General features: G+C 37.2%; 1 protein-coding gene and 1 pseudogene across 2 annotated transcripts; both read right to left on the reverse strand.

Annotated features, from left to right (window-relative positions):
• Positions 1-1,882: 1,882 nt before the first annotated feature.
• Positions 1,883-17,044, reverse strand: LOC137025013 (tripartite motif-containing protein 16-like protein; annotated as a pseudogene).
• A 150-nt stretch (positions 17,045-17,194) lies between these two features.
• On the reverse strand, positions 17,195-26,907 carry LOC137025014 (tripartite motif-containing protein 16-like). 2 transcript variants are annotated; one of them, XM_067393021.1, is made up of 7 exons: positions 26,871-26,907; positions 25,908-26,773; positions 25,376-25,471; positions 25,056-25,289; positions 24,152-24,311; positions 23,951-23,998; positions 17,195-22,807 (listed from the first exon to the last, which is right to left on the reverse strand). In XM_067393021.1, the coding sequence occupies exons 2-7, from the start codon at positions 26,478-26,480 to the stop codon at positions 22,275-22,277; spliced, it is 1,644 nt and encodes a 547-aa protein (XP_067249122.1). In that variant the 5' UTR covers positions 26,481-26,773; positions 26,871-26,907; the 3' UTR covers positions 17,195-22,274. The 2 variants fall into 2 exon arrangements, with proteins under 2 accessions (XP_067249122.1, XP_067249123.1); XM_067393022.1 differs by having other exon boundaries at positions 25,056-25,277; positions 25,908-26,880.
• Between the last annotated feature and the right edge of the window lie 980 nt (positions 26,908-27,887).

Raw genomic sequence — 27,887 nt, forward strand, 5'->3', positions numbered from 1 at the left:
ACAAAAACTCTAATTAAGAATGTATGTTAAAGAACCACTCCACTTTTTTTGAAAGAAGGCTCATTTTCCAACTCCTCTAGAGTTAAACAGTTGAGTTTTACCGTTTTCGAATCCATTCAGCTGATCTCCGGGTCTGGAGGTACCACTTTTAGCATAGCTTAGCATAGTTCATTGAATCTGATTAGACCGTTAGCATCTCGCTCAAAAATGACCAAAGAGTTTCAATATTTTTCCTATTTAAATCTTGACTCTTCTGTAGTTACATCGTGTACTAAGACTGACGGAAAATGAAAAGTTGTGATTTTCTAGGCCAATATGGCCAGGAACTATACTCTCATTCTGGTGTAATAATTAAGGAACTTTGCTGCCGTATCATGAGTGCAGCAGGTGCAATGATATTACGCAGTATATAAGAGCCATTATTTGAATAATTCAATTTGATATTAAAGGTGCCCTTGATTCAAAAATTGAATTTACCTCGGCATAGTTAAATAACAAGAGTTCAGTACATGGAAAAGACATACAGTGAGTCTCAAACTCCATTGTTTCCTCCTTCTTTTATAAATCTCATTTGTTTAAAAGACTTCCGGAAAACACTCGGATTTCAACATAACACCGACTGTTACGTAACAGTCGGGGGCTCCACCCCAATATTTGCATAATGCCAGTGTTCAAATGCATTACACAAGGACAGCCAGTAATGTCTGGATCTGCACAGATGAATCATCAGACTAGGTAAGCAAGAACAACAGCGAAAAATGACAGATGGAGCAATAATAACTGACATGATCCATGATATCATGATATTTTTAGTTATATTTGTAAATTGACTTTCTAAATGTTTCGTTAGCATGTTGCTAATGTAGGCTACTGTTGGTTAAAGTTACACCGTTTATTACTGTATTCACGGAGACAAGAGCGTCGCTATTTTTAGCGTCGCTAATTATTTTTAAACACTTGCAGTCTGTATAATTCATAAACACAACTTCATTCTTTATAAATCTCTCCAACAGTGTAGCATTAGCCATTAGCCACGGAACACAGCCTCAAACTCACTCAAAATAAAACGTTGACATCCAAATATCACATAATTCGAAGCATGCATGCAGCATGCATGACGAACATCTTGTAAAGATCCATTTGAGGGTTATATTAGTTGTGTGAACTTTGTAAATGCGCTGTAATATAGTCAACAACTCATGTGGCAGGAAACACGCTCGCTCTTAAAGGGGCGGCGTCAGTGAAAATCAGTGCATTGTTAATGATGCCCCAAAATAGGCAGTTAAAAAAATTAATAAAAAAAAAACCTATGGGGTATTTTGAGCTGAAACTTCACAGACACATTCAGGAGACACCTTAGACTTATATTACATCTTTTAAAAACATGTTCAAGGGGACCTTTAAAGTTAGAAATGCATGAATAAGATACATTTTTATGTGTTTGGACATATATGTATATTCGTTAAACACCCCCATGTTTATTCTGTAATGGTTTGCTCCGTTTTATTATTGGACTGCCTTGGCGCCCTTTGTGAGAAAGAAAGAAAGACGGAGCTACACAGTTTTTTGAACGGAGTTTATTTTATTTCTGTTTTATTGTACAAGAACATTCAGTAAACCATTGAAATCTGAACGAAGACCCGAGTCAATTCTTTGCCTGAGAACAACGAAGATTATTGCTACTACACAGTATATATATAATTGTGTTCATCAGAAAGAAGAAAGTCATACACACCTAGATCCCTTGAGGGTGAGTAAAGCTTGAGGTCATTTTCATTTTAAAGTGAACTAATCATTTACCGTTTATCGTTAATATAATTATATTAATATTTATCCTGCCAGACCACCTTCTGCATTCTGTAAGTTGTAGGACGTAGCGTAAGCATTTTGAACTGCGAGAGTTTTACACTTTCTTAGTAAGTTGAATACGGAAGGTGGTGTAGGGAATTTCACAGTTAAAAACCCAAAGACCAGAAATGATGAATGAAGACCCGGAGTCAGAGTTTGAAAAAATAAATTGAAGAAAATTTTACTGAAGAATAGTTTGCAGTTTCATCAGCAGAAGCTAGCTTCAAAAACATCACAAGGAGTTCTTCGGCCACTCTGCGTACACATTCAATACAGAAGCAATTATACTCTAACAGAGTCCACTAACTACATTATTACTTTGTTTAAACGGTTCTGATTGGCTAAGAAAAAAAGACAAAATCTTCCACACAGTCATCAGGACCTGTACAGAACACTTAACAAACATTCACAGATACACATGATTCACAGCTTCTTCAAGGTTGAAGTTGGCCCAGGCTTTAACTATAAACAAGAAAGATTCCCAAAACATACTGATAAGTTGTACTTTTCTCTCAGTGAGAGATACAGACAATATTCATCATTGTTCTCTAGTGTTTAAAGACAGATATCTGACCTTAGAACTTGTTAAATATGAATATTTTTCTTACACAAATGCATCGCTTCGCTTCAGAAGGCTTTTTTTCACCCCTGGAGTCGTGTGGAGTACGTTTATGGTGGATGGATGCACTTTTTTGAGCTTCAAACTGGTGTTTTCCATGCACTGCCATTATAAAGCTTAGAAGCATCAGAGTGATTATTAATATAACTCAGATTGTATTCATCTTTTAACTTCTGTTCTCTGTGTGTTGAAGGGGTCTGGTAGTGACTTAGTCGCATTTAAGTTTGGTCAAGTCATTTTTGTAATAGTGTTCAGTGTGTTATCAAAAGGTGTGATGAAGTTATGAAATGGCCATAAGGTTTCTTGTTAGAAGAGTTTGCTGCCAATACAGTAAATGGTATCACTATACCATAGTGAGTTATAGTAATGTGGCAATCTCTACCATGGTAATCTGTGTACAGTATGGCATACATACCGACTGTAATGTAAAGTGCTGTATTTGATGCCATTTGTCTCTCTTCTTCTGATGTATTTCTGATCAATCTGATGTTATAGTCATTGACTGTTTCCCTGCCAAATTACATATCTCTCTGTCACACATACATACACACACACACACACACACACACACACACACACACACACACACACACACACTGATCTCACGGTCTATATGAGGATTCATTACACACATTTATTATTCATGTTATTTCACTGACAGAAGTTCAGCTGTAGTATTAATGTAATGAAGAGAAAATAAGAGACTCTATAACATCTCACTGTTACTGATTCATCATGAGCTCAAAGCATTATGGGTAGAATCTCTCTACAGTCTATTCTGATTCATCAACACAGTTTCACTGATCCATTATAAACATAAAACCCAGGATAGAGCGGTTGAGTGAATGTGGTCTGGACTGTGTGGATGAGGCTCATTGTGTCTCCAGAGACGCTGTAGAAGGACAGAGTTCCTGCACTGTGATCCACATACACTCCTATTCTCCTGCTGATAGACTCTACTGGGAGTTTAGTGTCTATGTTATTGTGCCAGAATGAGTAACTGGAGGAAGAGCAGAACAAACTCCAGGACTGATTATTACCTCCAAACAAACACTCAATACCCAATCCCTTCCTGCTGATGCTCTTATATGACACTGATATAAACACATTAATCCCACTCCACTCAATCTCCCAGTAACAGCGTCCACACACACTCTCTCTACACAACACCTGAAACCAGTGAGCAAATCTGTCTGGATGATCAGGATATGGCTGAAGCTCTGGGTAAGTGTAAGTAATCACTCTGTTCCTCTCAGACAGATGGAGGTGTTTATTCACTGTGTTCAGATCCAGATTGAGCTGATGGGAATCTGATGGAGATAAAACACATCAGAATCAGGATCAATCTGATCTTTTAATATTTCTGAACTCTTCATGATCAATATATCATCAGTGTCTCAGTACAGTTTATCAGATATCCTGTGAAAATCATCATTTTCATCAGTGGCTCTCAACCTTTTTTGGGCCGGTCTAATCAGTCTTCTCTGAATATTAATGTTGGTTATTATTCTGTGTTTTTAATAATTTAAAGGCCTATTATTATATTTACAACATTCAAATGTTTGAGGTCAGTGTGATTCTTTTTTTTTTTTTTACTTTAATTCAACAAGAGTCCATTGATTCATTAATGAATGTAATAATTTGATGTACAAGTTTTTAAACATTGTAGGTCTTGTATTGTTGGTGATTTTCAGTGCTGTAGATTTTGGCAATTTTGAGCTTTGTTTAAATTTCTATCTGTTTCCCCAAAGATTAAAGACACTTGATACAAAATCCTATTTAGGATAAATCCATAGTGGAATTTTTTTCCAGAAGATCTTTCAGTTTCTTACTTTTCTGAAACTCTTGAAGAGCTTTTTTTCTACTGTGATTTTACCTCTAATATTGTCTGTTTAATATCTAATATTGAATTTTTTAATTGGCTTTCAGTGAAAAATAATCATATTTATTCATTAGTTTTAGAAGATATCCTGTTTTTGAAGAACATATTGAATCCCCAGTTTAGTGTCCTGATTCACATCTTTGTTAAAGTTCATTTCATTTCATATCTTTTTATTTCATACTTCCAGTGCCAGTTCACACTTCTCTATTTTTACCTTTAGCGTTCCTTGTGTACCGGCACTTCCGACATGTGTTATATTGTGTCTGAATGCTAAACGCAGAAGTTGTTTTCACTGGAAGTTCAGCAGCTGCACTACAGAAAGCTGACAGAAACACTGAAGTAAATAGTTGTTGCTCTGGAAATGAAAAAGTCTATTCTGGTTACAATGGAGTAAACTGGCAGGTCCCACTCTGACCTGAACGGCGTTACATGTCGTGTCACCACAAAAGCACATACAACCCATTATAATCAAGACACGTATCAACTGTAAACGGATGCTACGCTCAATTTCTGACGCAATTGATCCGAGCACTTAAATGTGGTTATATTGTTACAGACGATTTTCTTTTGCAAGCAATTAAAAGTTTGTAAATCTTGTAAATCTTTGGCATTTACACGCCTTTAACAAACACCTTCCAAGAACACCTCAACATCCCCCGATGTTCTCTGAACGCCCCGTTGAGAAACACTGATTAACATGATCAACTCTAAAACTCTTCTGTCATGTTTTCTTTCTCCTTCTACAGGAAGAACATGAACACACTCAGTGAGTTTCTCTGCTTGTTTTCTTAGTGACTTACATTGTAGGAAGTCGTTCCTGGTTCTGGGAACAATGTTGGTGAAAGTGACTGTGGAAATCAACAGACATGAAGAGTGTGATTATCATGTCAAGAGAAAATGACCCCTGCATCCGTTCCTAAGACATTTCTAATATGATCTTCTACATGATATGAGATGATGGAGGATCATTTCTGAGAGCAGATGAATCTCCAGGACTTTACCTCTGTCAGAGATCTTCTTCAGCTCCTCTTTGCAGAAATCCTCCAGTTTGTCTCTCAGCTGACGGACAGATTCTCTCACAACATCAAAAGAGGAGAGAGAACTGAAGGGATCGTCATTTACGTCTGTAGATTCAGGAGGAGCTGAGAGAGACTGTAAACTCTACAGAAAACAGAAATCAAAGCTCATCACCTCCACACTTCAGCCAATAACCTGCACTACTGTCATTATATCATATTGAAGACTTCAGATGCAAAAGCCTCTAAGTGCCATCTGAAATGTTCTTCTAAAATGAGCATTTTTATCAAGCTTGTATGTTTAGGGTCAGTAATTTCACTCTAATGGCAATGAAAAGGTTTTATTTAACTTGACTATTGTTTAAAAATTACTGTATTGTTTGCTTAAAATTAACCCAAAATATGTTGGAGATTAACAATTAATAAATGTTTATTTTTTATTATTGTTGCTTCTAGTCATTATTTGTCTGATTTTTCATTTCCAACCTATTTTAATTTCATTTTAAGCCAGCCATACGATCATTTTTAACTAATAGTTGAGTTAAATAAAACTGCCCAGTATGTTGAGTAAACATTTAACCCAACCTCTGGGTTAAAACAACACAATCACAGGGTTTGTCCATTTTCAACCCAACTTGGGTTGCTTTTAACCCAGCATTTTTAGAGTGTATATATGTTAGAGGTACAAATTATTGTGCCACTTACACTGTATGTGAACTTTCTAGGAAACGCTTGATGATCAAACATCTGCCAATAACATAAATGTAACAGATCAAGAGCATCAATGGAGTCACATGACAGGGTTGAGTAGATTTGATCAGGAAAAACAGCTGAAATGCATCAAGTAGATTGACCATTATTTATAACTTTTGAGCAGTTAGTGGCTCTGAAATTCACAAGGACTCTTAGGACACGATCCCAAGGTCAGGTTTTGTGGTTTAAATACGCTAAAGCAGAGGTAAAATACAACCTCACTTCCTGTTTGAGGACTAAATATTTAAATATTAGTGAAGTTTTGAACTGTTGATGTCTGGAAGCTCAATATATCTTTCAGAAAAAAGAGATTTCCAGAGCTGAACTGCATTTGTAAGTGCATCTCTTTCAAAAGAAGAAGATCAGATGAGAGTCTGACTGATGATTATATAATAACCGAACACACAGATAAACACTTCAGTCAACGGCTCATTCTGCTCTCATGAAATGTTTCTCTGTGAGTCTCTTGCTCAAGTCCACTATGATCCTGTTCTTCTAGATCTCTGTTACCTGCAGGAAATGGATGTGATCCTGTGTGTGTGAAAGCTGCTCCAGCTCAGCGTCTCTCCTCCTCAGATCATTGATCTCCTGCTCCAGTCGCTCCAGTCGTCCTTCAGCTCGACTCACTGCAGTCTTTTCCTGATCTCTGATCCGCTGTGTGAACTCAGAGCGGCTTCTCTCAATGGAGTGGATGAGCTCAGTGAAGATCCTCTCACTGTCCTCCACTGCTGTCTGTGCAGAGCGCTGTTAGGACACACGTCACAATCACACAGTGGCTTCAGTGAGTCTGACTGAGACTTCTCAAACTTCTCTTCTTCTCCAGACTCACCTTATGAGACTCCACAGCCTCTCTCAGCTGCTGAAGATCTTTCTCTCTCTGCTGGATTCTCTGCTGGAACGACCTCTGCGTCTCCTTCAGCTGGTGCTAAAGGACAAACCAATGACAGGAGAAACATCACATAAATCACCAAGTCAACAGGTATGAATCCAGTATCAGTGAAGTGTTGAGATTGAGGGTTAAAGATCTAAGATAAGATTATAGATTCATTCATAAGTGTCAGCATTATTTAATCAAACTCTAGTTTTATAGGGATAGTTCACCCAAAAATGTAAATTCTTTTATTGTTACTCATCCAGATGTCTTTCCAAACTTGTATGATTTTCTCTTGCCAAACACAAAAGAGATGTCTGTCGGTGCGTTCCAAATGGGATATATCACCCTCCGAGGGGCACTTTGGAGTGAAAATAATCATGGCCGCCATATTGAAGGGTCGTTCCAAACCGAAGTGCTCAAAACTAACCACTTTAAAGGGCCCTTCGGAATGAAGGATTTCGAAGGGTACAACTAATGGACACTTCGGGCCCCCATGATCCTTTGTACAGGGAAGTTGTTTGACGTCACAGTCAGAATGGGTACAGGAGTGTAGCGAATTACACGTATTTAATCAATTAGCTCAAATCATGGGTAAAAAATATATAATTATATCATAACACATTATGACTAATTGTAATATAGATCGACCAAAGAGGGAATTATGCACATATACTGTGAATGAATTACAACAGATTATAATTAATTACAAATATGATTAGTTCTAGTTCACTAGTGGTTTGAGAAAGACTATCCTAGTTTGTCCAGCAAACCATCAATTTTCTCATAGACTATTATAAAAGGAAATTAGTCTCTGGCCATGAGAATAACTTCCTATTATAGCATGAAAGCATAAAGCAGTGTTGCAGAATCAAACATAGAAGTGACTTGGTTTTCTGAATGAGCAGCAGAACAATTGAGCGTGAATATAATGTATTTAATATATGAAACTACAAATACAAAGGTTATACGGCTAAATATACATAAATAATACACGTCTATAGAAAACGAAAGTAAAATCAAGAAAAACAGAGGTGATCAAAGAAATGGCAAATTACAAACAGTTAAAACCTTTGAGAGCCAGCAAGGAAACTCAGTTTACAGAGAGCTTAAAGTACAGATGAAATCAAAATCGACCCTATTTACTTTGTTAGTGCATATTACTAGTCTTGTGGTGAACAATTAATCCGTGCAAGTTAAAACACAGAAAAAAATTGTTTGACGCAGTAATCTTTAATCTAAATCTGAAATGTTACTTCTGGTCTGGAATGGCGTTCATTCTCTGATAACGTCAGTTTGACGGCTTGGGTTGAAAATGCGTAAACCACTCCGTTGCAACCGTTAGTCTGCTATGAGCGAGAGATGGAGAGGAGGAGCGCTAAAGTAAAACTCTGCCCTCTATTCAATATTCTGTTTCACTTAGAAATACATCACAACACTGGAGAAAAGAAGTTTGCAACTTCCGGTTCACGCGGACTTTAAAGCACGTGGAAAGAAGTTGTTACTTGCATAAGTTCAGGTGCTGTCTGTCTGTAGGAGATTCAGCATGCTTGGTTTGGCAATTGGTCCTTTTCCAGGAGGGCCTTCTCCAGTGGGATTGTCAAACAAGGTTTTAACCCCTTAACTGTCACCGTCCCACAGGTGGGACGTTTGCCATTACATATTTAAAACAGTAATATTCTATACTAAACCTAAACTAATCTTGACAAACTATATATCATTTGAAAGCTTAGAATCTCTAGTTTACATATTTGGTGACTGATTTCCAAAATAAATTACAGAGGAGCAGTAATTTATCAATTTGCAACAAGCATATTTTCATACTCATAAGGCATGTTCAGACCTTTATTTTGAAATTGCGATGAACATGAAAAATCATTAAAGATTGGTTGAAACATGTTTGTTTTCATGCCAAGAGTTCAAAAGACAACATCCATTCAATTTTTTGAGAAAAAAAGGTCTGAAAATATTTTTAATAGAAAAAAAAAAACACATTTATGTTTGTGGCGGCGATCTATAACCTACATACATGTTATTTTTATGTTTATTAGAGGCTGAATTCATATCAAATTCTGCCAAACTTCCCATACTACTTCTATATAGGATGTCTACTTCATAAATTGTATGAAAATAATGGAAATATATGGTTCAGATCACTCAAACCATATATGGAAATGGAGGCGCCTTTATATGGTCACCAATGGAGCTTGGTTGTCATCTAGTGAAAAAGTGTGGTACTGCGCCCAAACAAAATCTTACTGAAAGCTCATTTTTTGAGATATCAACCTGAAATTTGGAACACAACTTGTTCAGATTTTTGGCTTTGATTTCCTAGCAGCTTTAGAGTAAAACTTGTTTTGTAAAATATATATTTTATATAAAATATAAAATATTATATTTTTACATTTTACATTTTCATAAACTTAAACTTCTATAACTTTTTTTCTGTTTCACTTACATAAGTTATTTCACATCTACAATAATCTGCCAAATTTCATCTTTAAAACAAGACCAGCCTTATGTCTATACTCCAAAGTATTCTTGAATTACAACCATTTAAGTTTGGATAGTGCATTTTCTTGTCTAAAAAAAAAAAAAGTGGGGGTGACAGTTAAGGGGTTAACTTAAGAGTAAAATAACCGGAAAAGAAATTAGAGAGAGTCTGTCTCCTAGGTGATGGAGGATGACGAAGACTTGATGAAAGAGAAACTTGTGCGACGAAGAGACACGTGTCATTGTGTTTTAAGAACAACAAACCAGTCTTTGTCTCCATTTATGACCTCATTTGCATGGTTTATGAAGTGTCAGATCTGAGTACATTTTCTTCAAAGTATCATTAAAAATAGAACAATGAATTTTTGAGTAATGTGACATACATTGTCAAATAAGGCATAAAGAGAGCTTTACAAAGAGACCAAACGTGTCAGACGTCAAAGACGTAAAAGGGGAGATACAGTTTATACATATACTATCGTTTAGAATGAAACTAACACAACTACAGTCATAGCTAAGCTTATACACTAGGGATACATACATGCAACTTGAAATACAACAACGGGCACAGTCATATTTTGAGGATAAATGTACACATAGTCTCTATGTGGTGTTGTCATGTCTTGTTTTGTTTTGGTTCATGTTCATGGTTTTTGGTTCATTTTCATAGTTATGCTTTGTTTCTTTGCCATGTGTTTTGTATCATGTGATTCCATTGCCCTCATGTGTTCATGTCATGTGCTTCCCCTGTCTCATGTGTCATGTTCTGATTGGTTGTTATTGTCATGTGATTTCAGTTCTGTCTTGCCATTGATCCTTTGTCTTCATTGTTCACAGGTGTTCCTTGTTTGTCATTAGTCCCTTTGTATAAATAGCCCTCATGTTTCATTGTTCTCTTGTCTAGCTTTGTTTTATGTAACCCGCTTTTGGTGAGTGTCAGTATCTGTTTTCTAGTCACGTCACGTCTTTGTTTTTGTTCCTGTTTATGTCTGTATTTTGGGTTCTCACTACACTCACCTCCAGTAGACTCCTCCGTTACAGGTGTGTATTGGGGTTTGGCTGGTGCCTCTGACCACATGGCCCTTAGCCCCACCAGGGTGACTCTTTGAAGTCCCTGGAGCTGGTGAGGGTATTTTCTGTTTTGCTTCACTGAGGTAACAAAGATGCCAATGGGTCGATTTGGTCCCAGACTTGCCGAAGCCGATTCGTGATTTACATGCACAGTTCAGGAGGCTAAAAGCATTCTGAAAATTCTAAAGTTGGTTGGCTAAACTGATCTTGTACAGACGTTACAGGAGGCTCAGAGTTCGATTTTACCTATAAATGTATATATAGTATTTTTCTATACTACTGTAATATTTATACGAGTTAGATTTAGTGCATTATTATGATCAAAACAGCAGCTCTTTTTATCAGTCCATTCAAATGTTACAAATACATAGACACAATATACATTATGGTGCGATAAACCTAAATAAATAAATATATAAACTAACATTAAACAAAGGGCGCAGCTTGCACAATCTACTCCTCCTTGATTGTCTCGTTAAGATGACGCAGAAGTGCGTTCCAAAAAAAGAGTTGTTTTTTTTGATCCCTACACCCTTCATCCCTTCGAAGCTCTCACTCCGGAGGGTAAACCCTTTGAAGGGATTAGGGCAGTGATTCTCAAAGTGTGGTACGCAGAGGAATCACTGAATTAAATATGAATTGGCTGTGATGGGAAGTTGGAGGTGGATAAATTATGAAAAATTCAACGAAACTGCTATCGTGGCTTCAATCTGGTAAGAGAAGTGTGGATCAGGAGGAGAAAGTGTCAAGCATATGAACTGAAGAGAACAAAAGTGAACAGAGCACAGGTGCTAACAGTGGCTTTGATAGCACTAGTGATGTCACCGGAGTGTCTGCTAGCAGCAGCAAACGTTACAAAACAGTGAGAAATTATGACTCAAACGACATCAAATTTGGATTTATTTGTAGCGGGAGAGAGAACGAGCCCAGGCCGCAGTGTGTGTTATGTGGCAAAGTTCTTAGCAATGAATGTATGAAACCATCGCATCTCAAACGACATCTAACAACCAAACACACGGCACTTCAATAATAATTGGACTCAACATTTTTCATGTTTATTTAATCTTTTTACACATTTTACTCAGAAAATCATCTGAACGACGGCTTCCTTTTGTCAAGACTTGTTATTGAGTAATGTTTAGTCTGCTGGGTACAAAGTTCATACCTGTTTCTCTGTCGTCTGTGCTGCAGCTGATACAGTGTCATGTTTTTTATGTTCATCCATCGTACACAGCACACATATACACTTCTGATCAGTGCGGCAGAAAACCTCAAGGATCTTGTCGTGTTTCGGGCAGATCATCTCCTGCAGTCGTCCAGTGGCTTCAGTCAGATTGTGTCTCTTTCCTTTAAAGAAACTCTCATGTTGTTCAAGGTGATTCTGACAGTAAGAGTTCAGACACACCAGACAGGACTTGATGGTGTTTTCTTCCAGTACAGACGTCACACTGCACATCTCCAGCTCCAGCGTAAGAGTCAGCAGGAAGTTTAATCTTCTTCAGTTTCTCCACCATTTCAGCCAGAATGGTGTTTTTAGCTAAAGCAGGTCTTGGACTGAAGGTCTGTCTGCACTGAGGGCAGCTGTAGACTCCCTTCTCATCCTCCTGATCCCAGCAGCCTGTAATACAGATCTTACAGTAACTGTGTCCACAGTGGATCGTCACTGGATCCTTCAGGAGTTCCAGACACACTGAACACATGAACTGATTCTGATCCACTGAAATTCTGGCTTCTGCCATTTTACAGCATGAATACAGAGACACAAACACACAACAGCTCAACTACACTTCAGTTTCACTTTCTCTGAAGTCATGTGATTCCTGTTTCCTGGTTCTGTGTTTGAGTGACGTGTGCAAATCAGGTGTGTCTGTAAAGCAGCTTCCTCATTCCTGTTCCTAAAGAGCCTCATTCCTGCTAAGTTTTTAGTTTTCATGTGTGTTCCATATGGAAACAGGAAAATGCTGGCAGCTGTGGTTACCAGAGAATTCCTGTAAAAAATACAGCAGCACAGTAGATAACTTTACTGACAAAATATGTAAATTAATTTACAGTAAATGAAATCACAGCTGAATCACATTAAAAAACTGTTAAGTCTACAAAAAAAAAATTGTTAATCTCGCATAACTGTGTTGTATATAAATATACTATTTCCTGTATTTTTTACATGTAATAATTGCTTATTGTGCATCAATAAATGATAAAATTAACAGGGAAATATCAAACAAAACTCTAAAACAACAGTAAAACTTTGCATTTTAAATGGAGATGTTCTGTATATTATACATAAAATCTAATCATAATATGCTGCATTTTTTATGATTTAATAATGAAGTTATTGTGGGAAATCTCAAAAATACATCTTGAGAAAAGACAAAAGAGCAAAATATCACTTGAGAAATTTATTTAACAGCCATTGTTAATAGTTGTAAACAATTGGATGAATTTTTATTCAAACAATGTTTTCAAAGTTTGGAACAAATTTTATGTGCCAGGCACACAACAACAACCCACACTCTCCCTGTCTGGAATGTTCCACAGTATGGCATAAAACAACTGAACGCATTTATTTCAACATACTTGTATACAACATGCAAAGAAGCTACATGTAATGGTTCTTTAAACTATAACTAAATCCAAGTTGAAATATTCCAGAACATTAGCCTCTTTAAATCTGGACATTTTTCTGTCACAAAGTTTAAGTGCCAGGCGCACAACAACAACCCAATTCACAACAACCTTGTCTGGAATGTTCCACAGTATGGCATAAAACTTATCTATCTCCATGGAGACAATCAGGTGATGCCAAAAGGCTAAGCTCCAGGTCAGATCTGTGGAGAGGAAAGCCCCCTCACAGTAAGAATGCACGTTTGTTAAGGTATTTTTTGCAATAAAAACAGTTCTAATGGAATAAATCCAAGATAGACAAGTTTTATACCATACATTTCCGCAAAGCAAGAGCATCTTCATGAAACAAGCAGGTGGCGGACTCTCTACCAGAAAAAGTTAGTGCACATTTAAGACTTTAAAACAAAAATTATAAAGTGCCTTAATAAACAGAATACAAATTGTGGATTTAACAAAGCGAAAACTAACAGTACCTCTTCTCAAACAGTCAGAGTCCACAGAAAGAGTCCATTTTTAGGCTTAACACCACTCGTGATCGGAGAGTTCCTGTATCGCAAATAGATTAGAAAATGTAGGTATACAGCAATACATAGATCAAACTTATTATAATGCAGTGCAAATATATACTGATGGTTCAAAAGACCCAGAATTTGGGAAAACAGCAGTAGCAGTATATATTCCACTTTTTAACATTAGAATGTCAAAAAGAACTTCAGATCATATTTCGGTATTCACTGCAGAAATAATAGCAATATGTCTAGCACTTCAGTGGATAGAAGAAATACAACCAACAAGGGCAGTGATTTGTACAGATTCTCTATCAGCTTTAAATAGCTTGGAAAGTGGAACATCATCAGCAAGGCAAGACATGATAAACGAAGTAATGCAGAGTCTCTACAGAACAAGACAGTATGGAATTCTGGTAAATCTTGTATGGGTTCCATCGCACATGGGTGTGAAAGGAAACGAGGAGGCTGACAATCTGGCTAAACAGGCATTAAATCATTCACAAATTGACGTTGAAGTGGCATTAAGTAAAACAGAAATTAAAGTGATAATAGCGAAACAAATACAGGAAATTTGGCAGAAGGAATGGAATGAAGGAAGGTAGACATTTTTACTGCATTCAAGAAAAAGTTGGTTCTGAGAGAAGAAGATTCGGAAACAGGAAAGAGGACGTTTTAGTCACAAGAATGCGTATTGGACATTGTTTATTAAATCAGTGCTTACAAAGAATTGGTAAACATGAGAATGGACAGTGTGATAAATGTGGGTTAGCTGAAACTGTAAAACGTGCTTATAGAACGCGAAGCTTATGAAAGAGAGCGGTCCCAGCTAAGACACGCCTTAAGAAATATAGATATCAATGAGCTGACACTTCAGGTTCTCCTAGGAGAAGGTACCAAACAATCAAGAATTTATCATGAGTTATTTATATTTTTAAAGGAAACAGGATTATTTAATAGAATGTAAAACTCCCTTCTGTGTAAACTCTTATATGTATATATATATATATATATATATATATATATATATATATATATATATATATATATATATAATTTATTTATTTTTTATTTTTTTTATTTTATTTTTTTTGAAAGAGTAGATCTAGATTAAACTTCCTTTCCAGTATGCGCTTCACACTCCATTTCAGTAGGTGGCGGGAATGCACCTTTTAAGTTGGTTTGCCAACCGCCATAAAATCCTAGAAGAAGAAGAAGAAGAAGAAGAAGAAGAAGAAGAAGAGTTCCTGTATCAGGGTGAGGACTCGAGGGTTCACGTTGAGACGACGCTTGGAGTTTTTATTCTCTACTTTGGTTCCTTTTTCTGGGTTTATTGAGAAAAAACACCTGTAGAATTAAAGCATTTTAAAGCATGTAGGGCTGCACGATTAATCGCATGAGATTGTCATGCGTGTCTCGTCAGTAAAACCGATTCTGTGATTAGCGGTAAATGTCCATCACCTGCTTTCAATATCGCGTTCATAACCGCATGCGATTCATCTGCGATTATGAACGCAATATTGCGTAGCTTGTCTGCGAACTACGGCTCTGTATATTAAGTGCCGCTCCATTTGAAAGCAGGTGATGGACATTTACCGCTAATCGCAGAACCGGCTTTACTGACGAGACACGCATGACAATCTCATGCGATTAATCGTGCAGCCCTACATATTAAGCATTTTAATTGTTCAGTTATAAAAATAAAAATAAAAATAAAAGACTACAAGAAACAATATACACACTACCAGTCAAAAGTTTGAAAAGTGTACCATTTTGATTGTTTGTTGAATGAAGTCTCTTCTGCTCACAAAGGCTGCATTTATTTGATCCAAAATACAGCAAAAACAGTATTATGAAATATTTTTACAATTTAAAATAACTTTTTTTATTTCAATATATTTTAAAATGCCATTTATTTATGTGATTCAAAGCTGAATTTTCAGCATCATTACTCCAGTCTTTAGAGTCACATGATCCTTCAGAAATCATTCAAATATGCTGATTTGCTGCATATTAGAACATTTATTATTATCAATGATGAAAACAGTTGTGTACAATATTTCAGTATTATTTAATGAATAGAAAGTTCAAAAGAACAACATTTATCTGAAAGAAAGCTTTTGCAACATTTTAAATGTCTATATGGTCATTTGATTAATTTAATGCATCCTTGCTGAATATATGTATTAATTTAAGTTCTTTCCTAAAAAAAAAAAAAAAAAAAAAAAAAAAATCTTACTGACCCAAAACTTTTGAACGGTAGTACAATGTTACAAAAGCTTTATTTCAGGTAAATACTCTTCTTTTGAACTTTATATTCATCGAAGAATCCTAAAAAAAAATGTTTTCAACACTGATAATAATCAAACATTTCTTGAGCATCAAATCATCATATTAGAATGATTCCTTAAGGATCATGTGACACTGAATTTAGAGCATTTTAGTGATGCTCAAAATTCAGCTTTGCATCACAGGAATAAATTACACTTTAAAATATATTAAAATAGAAAACAGTTATTTAACATTTTAATAATATTTCACAATATAACAGCTTTTTTTGTATTTTTAATAACATAAATGCAGCCTTGGTGAGCAGAAGAGACTTTCAAAAACAAAAATAGTTTCCAAACTTTTGACACGCACATATATAAAAACAGTCCGAGCCCTGCCGAGACCGGACCAAGACAGAGACTCAAACCACACCCAGAGGCAAGGCAGAGAGTCAGCCCCAGACTAAGACTGGGCTTGAGTCCGGTTCTTAGTCTGGGTCTGCCTCTCGGTCTTGAGTCCCAGCCTTAGTTAAGGTCCGGATTAAAACCGGGACATTGGAGCCGGACTCCAGGTCCCAGAGACCCAGGTCTGAGAAATGAGTAAGCCATGTTTACTCACCTTTGAAGAAACTCCAGAGTTGAAGCCAGCTCACATGGATAATGAATATTATAACAGTAGTAACAGCATGAGGCACAATGCAGAAATGAAGGAGGAGATGTTTGTGTTGATAAGGTTCCGATCCAGACTCAGCATGTACCTTGTGGAGGAATAGCAGGACTGTCCTATGAACAAATTATTTAACAGGTTATATTAATAAGCGCTGACAAATTCTATAAACGGTGCAATTAAAAAAAAAAAGAGAGAGAGAGATATGAAACAGACTTACCACAGACAATAACAGTGGGTGTCAGAGGCACTTGCTCCAGTTGGACCTCTTCTGCCAGACATGTATCTTCTACATGGAAGAACATGGACTCCTTCTTGTCAAAGTAGCCGAGTAGAAGCAGGATCATCTCTATCACATCATCTGAACAGCCACTCTGCAGTCCCCGCATCCTCTGAAGCCTTGCAGAATTCTGAAGGAACTTCTTGCTCTTGTTGACACAAACTGTGGTCATGTAGTTGAGAAGCCTTGGTCTGCAGTATCATAATTGAAATTACTTTGCAAAAATAATAAAGAAGCACATGACTGCAAGAATGAAAAGATTGTTTTTTCACATTTTTTAAATGTGATATAAATACTGTTCGTTTGCAGTGCTTTATTTATTGGTGTCATAATCCTTATAATCATAATTTATAAATATATATCATTGCTGTTTTTGTATTGTTGCTGTTGCACAGAACTCGAGCTCAGCAGCACAAACCATGTTTAATGTGTTTATTTTAGTGGATCTTTAGAGAATGATGAGGGCATGTCATGCAAAAATACTTTAACAAATGAAGGAGAGGAATATGTTTGTGTTTATCTTGCAATTTATTAAATCTCTCAAATAAGTATGGTGAAATTGGTAGATGAAATCACATAGCCTACTGTATAGTAGGTATTACATTTGAACTGAAACTTACTTGGAGACCGCTAAAAAATGACATTCTATATAGTATGAGTGTGTGTAGTATGAATAAAAATATGACGCCTCATGGGATAGTAAAACATCCATCGTATGCACACTTCAGAATCACGCCGGAAGAAGTAGGTCATCCAGGAACTTTTCACCTACTGTTTTATGAATACTGTGGATTCAGATGTACTACTCTTGTCACATACTGTTTTCCAGTCCAAATATCTTAAATCAAGAAGCATTTTTCAGACAAGTAAAAATTGTCTTATCAAAAAAAAAAATTAAGACGTAAAATTAAGAATTACATGGAAATGACATAAAGTGAGCCAAGAGTGCTGAAGGGCTGAGCGCAGGTGGAAAAAGGATGGGCTCCAAGTCTCCTACCAAATTTTAAAAGACTGCTTAGTTGCCTATCAAAAATCTGTTTTTGAGGTAAAATCAAAAAATGCAAATAGCCCAAATGTACTCTTCAAAACCATAAATTCGGTTCTTAACCTGGTTGCTTTTTCAGTTCCTGTTGTCAATCTTGTGACGTGCACACAATGTTCTGAATTTTTAATTCAGAAAATACAGGATATTGGATCACACCTCCCTCCACCTGACATAGACCACTGTAGTATCTGTAGTGGATCAGAATTTAGCAGGCGCACCATAAACTGTGTTTAAGCCTTAACTCACTGAACTTTGGTTTGTAAATCTCGCATTGGCTCCGGCCTGGCGAACATTTACAGACCTCCTGGACACGTTTTATGGCTTTGTGATAGATCCCCGAACATCTTCCTTGCGACTTCAAACAATCATGGTCAGCTCGGATCGAATTACCGTGAGCCATGTGGCGACATGGCATTCAAATTCCAACACGCACACAAGCATGAGGACTCTATATACAAATATGACTGTGCCAAAATGTACCTGTCGTGTATGTCAAGTGCATGTATGTTTTCTTAGTGTTTAGACTTAGCTTAAATGATTGTAGTTGTGCTAGTGTCATTTCTAACGATTACTTTTGACTGTAAACTATAACTTCTTTTATATACTTTTCTTACATGTCGAGTTTGGCCTCGTTGCAAAGCTCTTTCTCTCCCTTATTCAATGTATGTAACTGTACGGTAAAATGCATTGTTCTATTTTTAATGGTACTATGAAGAAAGTACCCACCGTTTCTGATACCTCATAAATTATGAAAATCAAGCCGCAAGACAAGACAAAGAAAAGTTTATCCGCCGAAATTGCAACGCTATTATTGGCGGACGTTCCCCAGGAGGTGGTCTGGTCTGTTGTCTTTAAAATACAATGACACGCGTCTCTTTGTTGCACAAGTTTTCTGTCGTCAAGACTGCATCACCTCCATCACCTAGGAGACGGACTCTCTTCTTTATTTTCCAGTTATCTTACGCTCAAGTTAAACCCTTGCTTTGGAAAACCCGCCTTTCGGAAAGGACCAATAGCTCCAAGCCAACGCACTGAAACTCTACAAAGAGAGGTCTATTTAGAGAGGTTATAGATACAATCAGCCCCACCCACTTAACTGTAATAAACAGCTCCTTAATAAACAGGGTATTTACAGAAAGTTTTAGACATGCTGTCGTACAGCCTTTATTGAAAGGACCTCATCTTGACCCTGCTGTGCATAACAACTACAGGCCTATCTCCAAACTTTGTTTCATTTTAAAGGTTTTGGAGAAAGTTGCACTTTTACAGTTTACTTCATACCTGGATACTTTTAATATTCTAGACCCATTTCAATCTGGTTTTAGAGCCTTGCATAGCACTGAATCAGCATTGCTGAAAGTCACGAATGATATTTGCTGTCTATCGATTCTGGGCCTTCTGCTATCTTGATTCTTTTAGATTTGAGTGCCACATTTGACACTATCGATCAGGACATTCTTTTGAAACGTCTTCAGTGTGTTTTTGGAGTCCAGGGCCTAGCTTTACAGTGGTTCGCCTCATACTTAAAGGGTGGACTTTGTCTGTAAATATCGGGTCATTCACTTCACCCAACGTGCCTATCTATTGTGGTGTTCCACAGGGATCCATTTTTGGCCCTCTTTCATTCTCCTTCTATGTGCTCCCTTTAAGCTCAATATTCCAGAAATATAACATAAATTATCACTGTTATGCTGACGACCTCCAACAATATCTTCCAATCAAACAAGGAAATGACCTTTCATTAGATCATCTCTTCTCATGCCTCAATGAAGTCAAGTCCTGGATGACAAATAACTCACTGCAACTGAAAGAAAATAAAACCGAAGTGCTTCTACTGGGTCCTGCTGCTACCAACAACTCCGTTAAAACACAGTTAGGTTCTTTAAATAACAATCTGCACAATCATGGAAAAAGTCTACTAAAAAGTGTCTATTTTGACCCTCTTCTCCAATTTGACAAGCACATAAATGCAGTTGTAAAGAATAGCTTTTTCAACTTAGCAAAAGTGAAACACTTTCTTTCTAGTAAAGACCTTGAAATTGAGATCCATGAACTAATTTCTTCTCGACTGGACTACTGCAACTCTCTTTATGTTGGCCTACCTCAATTTACACTGACTCGGTTACAGATGGTTCAGAGCTCGGCAGCCAGATTGCTGACAGGAACTAGAAAAAGGGATCATATCTCCCCTGTCCTTGCCTCATTGCATTGGCTCCCCATAAAATTTAGAGTCGACTTTAAGATCCTTCTTTTCATATACAAAGCATTGCACAACTTGGCCCCGGATTATATTTCTGATCTTATTAAGCCATACACAGCTGTTAGGTCATTAAGATCTTGTGATCAGTTACTTTTATCTGTCCCTCGTTCTCGTTGCAAATCAAAAGGTGATTGTGCTTTCTCTGTAGCCCCCCAAAGCTCTGGAAGAGTCTACCTTTGTGTATCAGGGCCTCTCCATCACTGGATGTTTTTAAAACCAGTTTAAAGACTTATTTTCACTCTTTAGCATTCGAGTGATGTTGTGCATACCAGCCCATGTTCAAGGCATTAGACAAGCCAGTATTAATGTCTGGAGCTGCACAGCCGAATCATCAAAAATTATGCAGGTATTGTGAAGCAATGACATATAGTGAAAATGGCAGATGGATCGATAATAATAACTGTTCATTATACATGATATTTTTAGTGATATTTGTAAATTGTCTTTCTAAATGTTTCGTTAGCATGTTGCTAATGTACTATTAAATGTGGTTAAAGTTACCATCGTTTCTTACTGTATTCACAGAGACCAAAGCCATGTCGTTATTTTCATTATTAAACACTTGTAGTCTGCATAATTCATAAACGCATCTTCATTCTTATGGAGTCTCTCTAACAGTGTGTAGCTTTAGCCCCATTAGCTGTGCAGCACACTATCAAACTCAATCAGAATTGAATTTTAACAAACATCCACAAAATACATGGCATACTTATGTGATCTGATATGCTGTATCACAAACAGTTTGTAAAGATCCATTTTGAGATATATTTGCTGTGTGAACTTCAGTATTATTTATGCAATGTTTAATGGAGTCTAGAGCTTGGGGGCGGGGAGCAAGAGCATTTAAAGGTGTAAACACACCAAATCAGAGCATTTTTAATCCCACCCCAAAATAGGCAGTTAAACATGGTATAATAAAAAATCAGACACAGTCACATTCTGGGCTTACCTTTGGCCATTTCACATTCAATACAGCAGCAATTATACTCTAACAGAGTCCACTAACTACATTAAACGGTTCTGATTGGCTAAGAAAAAAAGACAAAATTAGTAATCTTCCACACATGGTCATCAGGACCTGTACTGAACACTTAACACACATTCACAAATACACATGATTCACAGCATCTTCAAGGCTGACGTTGGCCCAGGCTTTAACTATAAACAAGAAAGATTCCCAAAACATACTGATAAGTTGTACTTTTCTCTCAGTGAGAGGTACAGACAATATTCATCATTATTCTCTAGTGTTTAAAGCCAGATATCGGATCTTATAACTTGTTAAATATTAATATTTTTCTTACACAAACGCTTTGCTCCAGAAGGCCTTTTTCACCCCTGGAGTCGTGTGGAGTACGTTTATGGATGGATGGATGCACTTTTTTGAGCTTCAAACAGGTTGAAACAGGTTTCTGTGCACTGCCATTATAAAGCTTAGAATCATCAGAGTGATTATTAATATAACTCAGATTGTATTCGTCTTTTAACTTCTGTTCTCTGTGTGTTGAAGGGGTCTGGTAGTGACTTTGTCACATTTAAGTTTGGTCAAGTAATTTTTGTAAAAGCATTCAGTGTGTTATCAAAAGTTGTGATGAAGTTATGAAATGGCCATGAGGTTTCTTGCTAGAAGAGTTTGCTGCCAATACAGTAAATGGTATCACTATACCATAGTGATTTATAGTAATGTGGCAATCTCTACCATGGTAATCTGTGTACAGTATGGCATACATATCGACTGTAATGTAAAGTGCTGTATTTGATGCCATTTGTCTCTCTTCTTCTGATGTATCTCTGATCAATCTGATGTTATAGTCATTGACTGTTTCCCTGCCAAATTACATATCTCTCTCTCTCTCACACACACACACACACACACACTGATCTCACTGTCTATCTGAGGATTTATTACACACATTTATTCTGACATGTTATTTCACTGACAGAAGTTCAGCTGTAGTATTAATGTAATGAAGAGAAAATAAGAGACTCTATAACATCTCACTGTTACTGATTCATCATGAGCTCAAAGCATTATGGGTAGAATCTCTCTAAAGTCTATTCTGATTCATCAACACAGTTTCACCCGTCCTTTATAACCAACAGTAAACCCAGGATAGAGCGGTTGAGTGAATGTGGTCTGGACTGTGTGGATGAGGCTCATTGTGTCTCCAGAGACGCTGTAGAAGGACAGAGTTCCTGCACTGTGATCCACATACACTCCTATTCTACTGCTGATGGACTTTACTGGGAGTTCAGTCTCTATGTTATTGTGCCAGAATGAGTAACTGGAGGAAGAGCAATTCAAACTCCAGGACTGATCATTATATCCAAACACACACTCAATACCCCGTCCCTTCCTGCTGATGCTCTTATATGACACTGATATATACACATAATTATTCCCACTCCACTCAATCTCCCAGTAACAGCGTCCACACACACTCTCTCTACACAACACCTGAAACCAGTGAGCAAATCTGTCTGGATGATCAGGATATGGCTGGACTTTGAAAATATCAGTGAATGTAATCACTCTGTTCCTCTCAGACAGACAGAGGTGTTCATTCACTGTGTTCAGATCCAGATTGAGCTGATGGGAATCTGATGGAGAAAAAACACATCAGGATCAAGAATTATCAATCTGATCTTTTAATGTTTCTGAACTCTTCATGATCAATATATCATCAGTGTCTCAGTACAGTTTATCAGATATCCTGTGAAAATCATCATCATTTTCATCAGTGGATCTCACTGATTTTCAGTGCTGTAGATTTTGGCAATCTTGAGCTTTCTTTAAATTTCTATCTGTTTCCCCAAAGATTAAAGACACTTGATACAAAATCCAGTTTAGGATAAATCCATAATGGAATTTTCCCAGAAGATCTTTCAGTTTCTTACTTTTCTGAAACTCTTGAAGAGCTTTTTTTTTCTACTGTGATTTTACCTCTAATATTGTCTGTTTAATATCTAATATTGAATTTTTTAATTGTCTTTCAGTGAAAAATAATCATATTTATTCATTAGTTTTTGAAGAATATATTTAATTCCCAGTTCCTGATTCACATCTTTGTTAAAGTTCATTCCATTTTCAATCTTTCTATTTCATACTTCCAGTGCCAGTTCAGACTTCTCTATTTTTACCTTTAGCGTTCCTTGTGTACCGGCACTTCCGACATGTGTTATATTGTGTCTGAATGCTAAACGCAGAAGTTGTTTTCACTGGAAGTTCAGCAGCTGCACTACAGAAAGCTGACAGAAACACTGAAGTAAATAGTTGTTGCTCTTGAAATGAAAAAGTCTATTCTGGTTACAATGGAGTAAACTGGCAGGTCAAACTCTGACCTGAACGGCGTTACATGTCGTGTCACCACAAAAGCACATACAACCCATTATAATCAATGATTCTGTCTACAATAGACACGCACCAACCGTAAACGGATGCTAAGCTCAATTTCTGATGCAATTGATCTGAGCACTTAGAATGTGGTTATATTGTTACAGAAAATTTTCTTTTGCAAGTGATTACAAGTTTGTAAATCTTGTATATCTTTGGCATTTACACGCCTTTAACAAAAACCTCCCAAAAACACCTCAACATCCCCCGATGTTCTCTGAACGCCCCATTGAGAAACACTGATTAACATGATCAATTATTAAACTTGTAAATCATGTTTTCTTTCTCCTTCTACAGGAAGAACATGAACACACTCAGTGAGTTTTCTGCTTGTTTTCTTAGTGACTTACACTGTAGGAAGTCGTTCCTGGTTCTGGGAACAATGTTGGTGAAAGTGACTGTGGAAATCAACAGACATGAAGAGTGTGATTATCATGTCAAGAGAAAATGATCCCTGCATCCGTTCCTAAGACATTTCTAATATGATCTTCTACATGGTATGAGATGATGGAGGATCATTTCTGAGAGCAGATGAATCTCCAGGACTTTACCTCTGTCAGAGATCTTCTTCAGCTCCTCTTTGCAGAAATCCTCCAGTTTGTCTCTCAGCTGACGGACAGATTCTCTCACAACATCAAAGGAGAAGAGAGAACTGAAGGGATCGTCATTCACGTCTGTAGATTCAGGAGGAGCTGAGAGAGACTGGAAACTCTACAGAAAACAGAAATCAAAGCTCATCACCTCCACACTTCAGCCAATAACCTGCACTACTGTCAGATTTGAGCAGCTCTTGTTGATCTTTAGTAACTCTCCTCAATCCAGGACTTTCACAGCATCAGATTCATTCTTCTCATGTTCATTATATCATGTTAGAGCTGTAAGTTCTAGTGTTTGACTCTTACACTGTATGTGAACTTTCTAGGAAAACACTTGATCAAACATCTGACAATAACATAAATGTCACAGATCAATTGAGTCACATGACAGGGTTGAATAGATTTGATCAGGAAAAGCAGTTCAAAGGCAACAAGTAGATTAATCATTATTTATAACTTTTGAGTAGTTTGTGGCTCTTAAATTCACAAGGACTCTTAGGACACAATCCCAAGCTCAGGTTTTGTGTGGTTTTTAAATAGGTTAAAGCTACTAAATATACTAAATATTTAAAATATACTAAATATTTAAAATATTAGAAGTTTTGAAATGTCGTCATCAGAAAGCTCAATATATCTTCCAGAAAAATGTTTCCCAAGAGATTTCCAGAGCTGAACTGCATTTGTAAGTGTGTCTCTTTCAAAAGAAGAAGATCAGATGAGAGTCTGACTGATGATTATATAATAACCGAACACACAGATCAACACTTCAGTCAACGGCTCATTCTGCTCTCATGAAATGTTTCTCTGTGAGTCTCTTGCTCAAGTCCACTATGATCCTGTTCTTCTAGATCTCTGTTACCTGCAGGAAATGGATGTGATCCTGTGTGTGTGAAAGCTGCTCCAGCTCAGCGTCTCTCCTCCTCAGATCATTGATCTCCTGCTCCAGTCGCTCCAGTCGTCCTTCAGCTCGACTCGCTGCAGTCTTTTCCTGATCTCTGATCCGCTGTGTGAACTCAGAGCGGCTTCTCTCAATGGAGCGGATGAGCTTAGTGAAGATCCTCTCACTGTCCTCCACTGCTGTCTGTGCAGAGCGCTGTTAGGACACACATCACAATCACACAGTGGCTTCAGTGAGTCCTGACTGAGACTTCTCAAACTTCTCTTCTTCTCCAGACTCACCTTATGAGACTCCACAGCCTCTCTCAGTTGCTGAAGATCTTTCTCTCTCTGCTGGATCCTCTGCTGGAAACACCTCTGCGTCTCCTTCAGCTGGTGCTAAAGGACAAACCAATAACAGGAGAAACATCACATAAATCATCAAGTCAACAGGTATGAATCCAGATTATTATTATTATTATAGATTTAGGCTATTATGTATGTTTATGAAGGATTACAGGTAGAAATAATTGTTTTCATAATACATCACTGTGAAATTCATAGTTCTGTTCATATTTTGAAATATCTGTACTGCTTAAGGTCTTATTAAACATTTATCTCTCAGCATACAGCATGTCTATTGTGTAAACATTTTGCATGATGAACAATTTTTCTCATGTTTAATAATAAATGGACTCGACCCTTTTCATGTTTATTTAATCTTTTTACTTTATAGTTTTACACATTTTACTCAGAAAATCATCTGAACGACGGCTTCCTTTTGTAAAGACTTGTTATTGAGTAATGTTTAGTTTGCTGGGTACAAAGTTCATACCTGTTTCTCTGTCCTCTGTGCTGCAGCTGATACAGTGTCGTGGTTTTTATGTTCATCTATTATACACAGCACACATATACACTTCTGATCGGTGCGGCAGAAAACTTCAAGGATCTTGTCGTGTTTCTGGCAGATCATCTCCTGCAGTCGTCCAGTGGCTTCAGTCACTTTATGTGGCTTACGAGAGTGAAATTCCTCATGACGGTCAAAATGAATTTGACAGTAAGACTCCAGACACACCAGACAGGACTTGACGGCTTTGTGTTTTCTTCCAGTACAGACGTCACACTGCACATCTCCAGCTCCAGCGTAACAGTCAGCAGGAAGTTTAATCTTCTTCAGTTTCTCCACCATTTCAGCCAGAATGGTGTTTTTAGCTAAAGCAGGTCTTGGACTGAAGGTCTGTCTGCACTGAGGACAGCTGTAGACTCTCTTCTCATCCTCCTGATCCCAGCAGCCTGTAATACAGATCTTACAGTAACTGTGTCCACAGGGAATGGTCACTGGATCCTTCAGGATATCCAGACACACTGAACACATGAACTCATCCTGAGAAAATCTGGCTTCTGCCATTTTACTGCATGAACACAGAGACACAAACACACAACAGCTCAACTACACTTCAGTTTTACTTTCTCTGAGCTCATGTGATCCCTGTTTCCTGGTTCTGTGTTTAAGTGATGTGTGCAAAACAGGCGTGTCTGTAAAGCAGCTTCCTCATTCCTGGTCCTGAACAGCCTCATTCCTGCTAGTTTTCTTTGTGTTCCCACCAGGGCTTGACATTAACTTTTCTGCTCACCAGCCACTGTGGCTAGTGGTTTTCCAAAGTTACTAGCCACTCAGCATTTTCACTGGCCACAATTTTGCTGTTGGGAAATTACATTTTATATGATTAAAGATGACTTTGTCATGCTTAAATTACTTTGAGTCATTTTACTTGATTTAAAACCCTTTCAAACTTACACATGCAGATTGAAGACCCAAATCAAGACTACGTTGTATATCAGCTGGTAGGTACAGTTATTTTTGTTAAGCTATATAAAAAGAACAAAGAAGCAAATTACAAATAGTAATTTTTTAAAAAATCTTTTAATGCTGACACATAGGTTTTTTTTATCATGTATACATTTATTTAACATCTTTTGTTGTTTGATTAACATTAATGACAAACAGGTATTTATTTGGGGGCTGCTGAATGCATGGACATAATATACTGACACATATTCAGTTTTTTACCCACGTTTACGTCCACTTAAGCCATAACCGACTGTATTCACGTGAGATACTCCACACAATGACCATTTTGACATCTGTGTGTGCGTGTATTTGACTATTCATGCGCAAGAAGATCTGATCGCGCTTCTGTTGTGTGTCATTCAGCGTGATTCCGCCTATCCCACCTTCACTAACAGCAAGTTAATCGATAAAGAATTGTGATTGAATCGTAATTTTGTGATACGACGAGCTTGGCTACCTTTCATTTGGCTGTAGGCTGAAATTATATTCAACCCGCCGAAGTGGCTAGTGGGAGTGGTTGTTTTACCCACCATAGCTGAAATCTTCCAGCATTTGGCGGGTTGGTGGGTGTTAATGTCAAGCCCTCTTTCCACTCGTATTGGGCCTCATTTATCAATCTAACTTAGAAACGAACACAGAATTTATTTTATAACAGGTTTACACTGTAAACCTAAATAAGTTGGACTAACTCAAAAAAATCTGAGATAATCAGTTACATCAATATTTTTGAGTTATGATGTTCCCAGTTTCATAAAGACTAATTTTAAATAAATTAGCTTCACTGGCATCAGCTGAAGAACTTGTTCCTCCAAATTGGTTATTTTCAGAGTTGGGCAAGTTGCTTCCAAAATGTAATACATTAAATATTACTAGTTACTGTCATTTGAAAGTAACTAGTTACATTACAATATTACTGTGTCTGAATTGTAATGTGTTACACTACTTTTGCATTACTTTTGAGTT

The sequence above is a fragment of the Chanodichthys erythropterus genome, chromosome 8, assembly GCF_024489055.1.
Source record: "Chanodichthys erythropterus isolate Z2021 chromosome 8, ASM2448905v1, whole genome shotgun sequence".
In the NCBI taxonomy this organism is placed as follows: domain Eukaryota; kingdom Metazoa; phylum Chordata; class Actinopteri; order Cypriniformes; family Xenocyprididae; genus Chanodichthys; species Chanodichthys erythropterus.